Genomic DNA, 5,762 nt, shown 5'->3' on the forward strand with positions numbered 1-5,762 from the left:
AGGATGATTGCTATTCTTCCATAAGGAATGCACAACTGCTTAAAAAACCCCCTCAAATAGAAAAAAAAAAAATCAAAACAAAAACAAAAACAAACCAACCCCAAATTACTGGGTATAATGTACTTAAATCGGGACTTATAATAAAAGGATTGTCAAGTCCCTCTGCAGATCACTGCAGACTTTTCTGCCTGGCTACTGGCAAGTGGACAAAATTCTCTAAATTCTTGCATGTCCTGGCATGTGTATGGCTGCCTGAGTCTGTTCCTCATCATGTCTCTACTGTATTCTTGGAAGTTGTATCTTCTTGTCAGGCAGAAACAGGAAACGGTGCCTTTGTAGGAATTTCTACCATATGTCAAGCTAGGGAAAGCAGCCGGGGGCCGGGGCCGGGGGTGTGCGTGTGGGAAACGCCGCAGCATGGTTAGCAGGGATTTTAATTGAGAAAAGTTCCCTTCCCCCACGTTACAAATGGAAAACTACAAAGAAGGAGAACACGACTTCTCGAAGGCCAACAATTAAATCACCGCAGAGCCAGAAAGCAGCCTTAAGTGCCTGAAATCTCTCTGCTCTCCTGCCCATGGGAGCAACTGTCTCCTAAAAATGACTAGCTTTTTACTGCAGAAGGATAGGGGAGTGAGACTAGGCGCTTTTTTTTGTTTTAATTAAATAAAATAAAATAAGATCATAATAAAACAAAAGAATGGAGGAAGATAAAGACAGAAAAGTATAGATACCTATTTGGAGATTTTGAATAACTTCTTTTTCAAGGTTTCCCTATTGGAGAACATCCTTCAAAACCCCCTAATTTGTTGATAAATGACATTATGCAAGTTGCATTTGTTCTCACCCATTACAACACTGGCAGAGCTTAGGAAACCAGTAATGTTGCTATGATACAAGGAACCAGTCATGTGAGTTCTGGCTCTTTTCCATGTGTTTAAAAATATCAAAAAGCTTTAGAAAAAGCCAAGAGGGTGGGGAAATTCTTGTAAGGCTATGCTGCGATTCAGTGCAGCTTTTGCAAACACTGAAAATAAGGAATGGGAAAAGATGACTGTAAAAGAGTTGGGAATTTTGTGCATGGTGATGCACATGTAAATGCATGAATGATGGCAATGGGTTTGGGAAGCAGTAAGAGATATACAGCTATATATACATTCCTAAGTCCTAGGGGCCTGGGAAGCTTCTAAATGTCAGATCCACAAACTGACTAAAGCTAAACTTTTTTCAAAAGCTAAAAAAAAATCACTTTAGTATCTTCAAAATCCCTTTCAATACACGCCACAGAAATAGCAAAAAGTTACTGTATTATACTTTAAATTAACAGAAGGGAAAGAAAGCCAAGGTTTCAATTGCAGCTTTAAATATCAAAAGTGAATGGAAGAAAAATCACACTGCTTAAAATATGTCATTACTTTTAATATTACTACTGAACTTTCATGCTATGCTTTTTATCAGCTAAAATCAAAAGGGTATGACCCTCTTGAAATTAGATGCTTTATATAATCTGTAGTAAACACCTAGACACCTAGAAGAATTTAGGCATCTTCTTTTCTTTTTTGGCACTGCTTAACAGTGTGACAGGTAATCCACAAAACATCTACCAACCTGCTTAGGCAATTCAACATCCATGGACTTGGCTCTGCGATGAAACTTAGTCATCTAAAGCTAACCAAAACCCTGGGCTCCCTCCCTGCCCCCAGGAAAGAAACTTTGTGGCTAGACTAAAACAAAAAGATTTAAACTTCCTCTTGCTTTACCTACTTTCCCATAAATCTTGTATGCTTGGCTGCACTGTGGTTCAGATTTAGCAAAGATTTTAATGACTAGATGCACACCTAAGATACATTTAATTTAAAAAACAAATAGTCTTGAGACATCTGCAGTAATAGTTTTGGAAAGCTTTTCAAACAAATAAGGAAAAAAAATTCAATCAGAAGGGTAGTACGCTATCGTAAATTTGTTGTGTATTAGTATCTATAATGATTGTAAATACTCAGATACGTTACTATAAAATATTGCAGGTATATCACACTAGTTCTTTCTTCTATTGATAACCTTTTATAACCACAGAAGATCACCTTCTCCTGAAAATGCACAGAAGTCCACTATTTTTTCTAAAATCTTGTGAAAAATATCCAGCAATTACCTTGTGGAAACAGAGTAGAATTCCTCTTTGAAAAGACATTCCTTGTCTGCCACTGTTATATTTGTTACATCTTCTGCTTTTATTCCCAAATTAGATCCCATGATGGTCAAAAGAATTCCACCACTTAGTGGTCCAGTTTTTGGCTCAATCTGTGTTTGCATGAAGAAAAGTAAAAAAAAAAAAAGCAAAATTAAATACTGCAGTGACCATGTTGCTCTTCCATGTTATTTAAAGCTCCTTTGACTTACCCATACTTGAAATTAAAAAGATGTTTCTTGTAGGACCCCCACAAAAACATGCTATGTAACTTTTTAATGTTAATTAATTACTTGTTCGCTCAGAATGAGTATTCATCAGCTGCTGATTTCGTGTCTCCTGTGGCAGACTGTTACGTACAAAACTCCTGCTGCGTGTTTACTCTGTTTTAAGTTTGCTTCCTCCGCTCCAGCTCTATGATTTTGAAAGGCAAATGGATTGGGCTCCTCTCACAATCATTCCATGGGCTTTTCTGCCCTTTTTTTGCCAAGATTTTCTCTGTTTAGGTTCATGGCAGAAGAGTGCACCTTCCTAAAACACACTGCTGTCCCACATAATGTCTCCAAAAGTTCTGCTAGCCCCTTGGTCGTCTTTACTGCATCAAATGGTAGGATGCCACAGTGCATGGGCTGCTACTAATTAAATAACTGGCAATTAAAATGATGACTGAGAAAATCCTGTGGTCACAGTGGACTTCTCAGGTTGAAATATGGCCTCAACAGGCACTATTCTGAATATTTGTTGGGAGGCTCACCTGCTTTGCTATGCAATAAATGGAGCACCTCTGGCAAGACCTTTTTGGGTGTTCAGCTCTGAAGGGCTGCAAGTTTATCATGAAGAAGACGGACGTTGCACAGTCCCAAATAGTGTAATTGGAAGGCAAACAAATACGGCTTCTGAAAGTCTGGACTTTAACATCTGCTGAGTTTCTTAGATCTAAGCAAGTCTGAGCACAGACACAAGGCTGCTGCTGCTGGCTGCCCAGCCCAGCTCCAGAGTCACTTGCTCTGTTTTCTTACTGGTTCAACTTCCTAAAACTTCTGCCCGCTGGCCATCCCTTTGCACTCAACCCATAAACTACCTAGCCGAAAAATGACTTAAAGGTTTGTGTAGATGTTTCCAAATATTTTGTTCAAATCTGAAATTAACAAAAGCTTTGAAAAATTTACTATTTCAATATTTAATCCACAATTACGTACAAACAATATCCCAGGTGAAAACACTTTTATTTTTCTTAGTTTTCTTTTTCCTTCCCACTCAAATTATCTTCATCTGGGCACAGCTAATCACACAAGCATTCTTCTCCACACTTTTCGTCAAGATTTCAGGGTATTTGCCTTCCTTGGCAGACTTAACTGTTTACCTGCTATTTCTTCTTAGCTACACCATCATGGCCAGTCTCATCCAGTGTCTCTAACAGTTTGAGCCACAGGTTTCAGAACTAAACAGTTCCTATCTTATTTGAGTGAAACATCCCTGTTATGACTCTCAACCTCTGTCTTACAGTTACTGCATTTTGTGATAGCTTGGGATACGTTCTCATTGAACGGTGAGTCTAAGTTTCAAAGTATGGATACCACTGTTGCAGCAACTTAGATTTGCCCAGTGGAAGTACATGTCACACTTCTCTTGACAATTATGCCCAGAAAAACAGCATTTGGCTTGTTGCTGAAAAGGACAAGAATTTATCACTTCTTGCTTTGGCTACAGGTCCATCAAGGTGGACAACACTCTTCCCTCGCTCCCACTGTAGGACTACTGCCGAGTAAGCCAGCTTCTCTGACTTCTTACATCCAACTTCTACAGCCCTGGGTTTCATCCTGGTGTGGACTGGAAAATATCACTGACACCTGGAAAACAAACTGTGATGCAGAAACAACCTGCTCCCTTATTAAACACTATTTAGAAGTCTAGCTTGAAGTCTGTTAATGAGCCTGCTATGTGCTTGCAGTTCCAGGCACAGTGAACCTCTCTTACAGACTTATTTCAGGTAGAAAGGACTTCAGGAGAGAAAAAAAATCTGTGCTATTTCCCAAGAATCAAGGGCCACGTTTAAGCACACACTGCTAGCCGGGCTTCTAGCATGGTGAGGACAAGGCTTGAAAAACAAGGAGTCTCAAAGACTCCATTCAGTCTCTTGAGTCTTTACAAATCCCTCACACACATCACTACTGGCATTATTTCCTTGCAGCTATTTCAGAGGCTTACTTAACACCCTAGGAAAAAAACTGCCTTTCAGTATGAGCTTGCATGAATGCTTTCTTCCTGAAAAATAATACACTGGTAGGGAGAGAAAAAAGCCATCTTACGCGAGTGATTTCTGGATGAGGACACGTGTCAGTGGGAGGAGCGTGACAGAGTTTTTCATAAACGCACTTGCTGGGCTTGCCCTCTTCTTCACACCAGACACATTTATAGTCGCGATGGGCTGCGAGGCATAAGCTGCAGTCGCTTCGTCCGTAAGAGCAGTTGTACAGAGTCACTGAAATATGAAAGGTAAATGCGCTTAGACATTTCCCTCTGTTTCAAGGGTATTCAGTGTGTTGTAGGAAGGAAAACTAATCTGATGTACAAAGCCTGCCTGTTGCTCATTTGAGTTGTGTGAAGAATATGCACACTCTGTACTTAATCCCTGAAATGATGCTGAAAAAACCCTGTAGTTTTCCCTCCACAGAAAAACCTCAAATTATCCATGTGCAGAGTATGAATAAACTATCTAGAACCCAAATGCATTTCTGTCACTCAGGCATTGTCAAAACATTTAAGTACAAAGTCCTTTGACTATCCTCCATGAACCTGCCTATACAACTGCTCAAAGACTAGTACAAACAAATGGGTCCTCCTGGCGTACCAGGAGTCAGACATGGAAGTGTATAAGCTTCACATGGGTTTCACTGGGGACAGACATCAGCTGCCATGGGACCTCTGCCAGTTGTGTATTTAAAGGAAGAGAGCTGCCTTTGTTGGATGTTTCCAGGACATTTGGCCCTTTCCAAAATCATCGCTAAAGCCTGAATTGAATAGAAAGTTAACACTTAATGAAGTGTTATCCTTTGTCAGGTTAATACCTCTTGATTTCTCCAATCTTCTATATTTTCTTGCTTTCGTTTTCCCTTTTGTCTTGAATTGTCATCCTGATGTATGCCTTATTCCTTCTGTAGTGGGGTTTAATTCTAGTTTTTCTAAGCCAAGAAATCAGGTCTGACAGTCATGCCTCTCTTACTGATGAACCATGCACCAACTGTCCCAGACACTAAACTTGTTTTGGTGCCCATCAATCTCCAGTATGATGCACAGCACTGAACAAAATTAATTTTCCCAAATAGATGCAAAGCCTTGAGACAGAGCTGGGTGGTTCAGCACCATATGGAAAGCCTGAGCTTGCAAGAAAACATTTGGAGATGCACTTGAGAGCTAGTCCAGAAGAAAACAGACTGAAAAGATGCCACACATTTCTCTAGGGGAAGCGTGCAAGTTGCACAGATTACTCAGCGTGTGAGAGCTGTGCTTCCCTGGGAAGGTGAGCTGATTATTGTAGAGGGAAACTTCTTGCTCCCTCCTTTTCCTTCCCTTCATT

General features: G+C 40.1%; 1 protein-coding gene across 1 annotated transcript in view; it reads right to left on the bottom strand.

The window, feature by feature from the left end:
- The window catches only part of LOC104623372 (plexin-B2-like), a gene marked incomplete at its 3' end in the record, with an annotated part of 33,333 nt that overhangs the window by 966 nt on the left and 26,605 nt on the right, over positions 1-5,762 (bottom strand). Inside the window, exons 12-13 of the mRNA XM_010290447.1 lie at positions 4,495-4,667; positions 2,150-2,298 (exon numbers count right to left, since the gene is read on the bottom strand). Coding sequence (XP_010288749.1) covers positions 2,150-2,298; positions 4,495-4,667 — 322 coding nt within the window. The remainder of the gene's footprint in view (positions 1-2,149; positions 2,299-4,494; positions 4,668-5,762) is intronic.

The sequence above is a fragment of the Phaethon lepturus genome, unplaced genomic scaffold (genome assembly GCF_000687285.1).
Source record: "Phaethon lepturus isolate BGI_N335 unplaced genomic scaffold, ASM68728v1 scaffold17777, whole genome shotgun sequence".
In the NCBI taxonomy this organism is placed as follows: Eukaryota; Metazoa; Chordata; class Aves; order Phaethontiformes; family Phaethontidae; genus Phaethon; species Phaethon lepturus.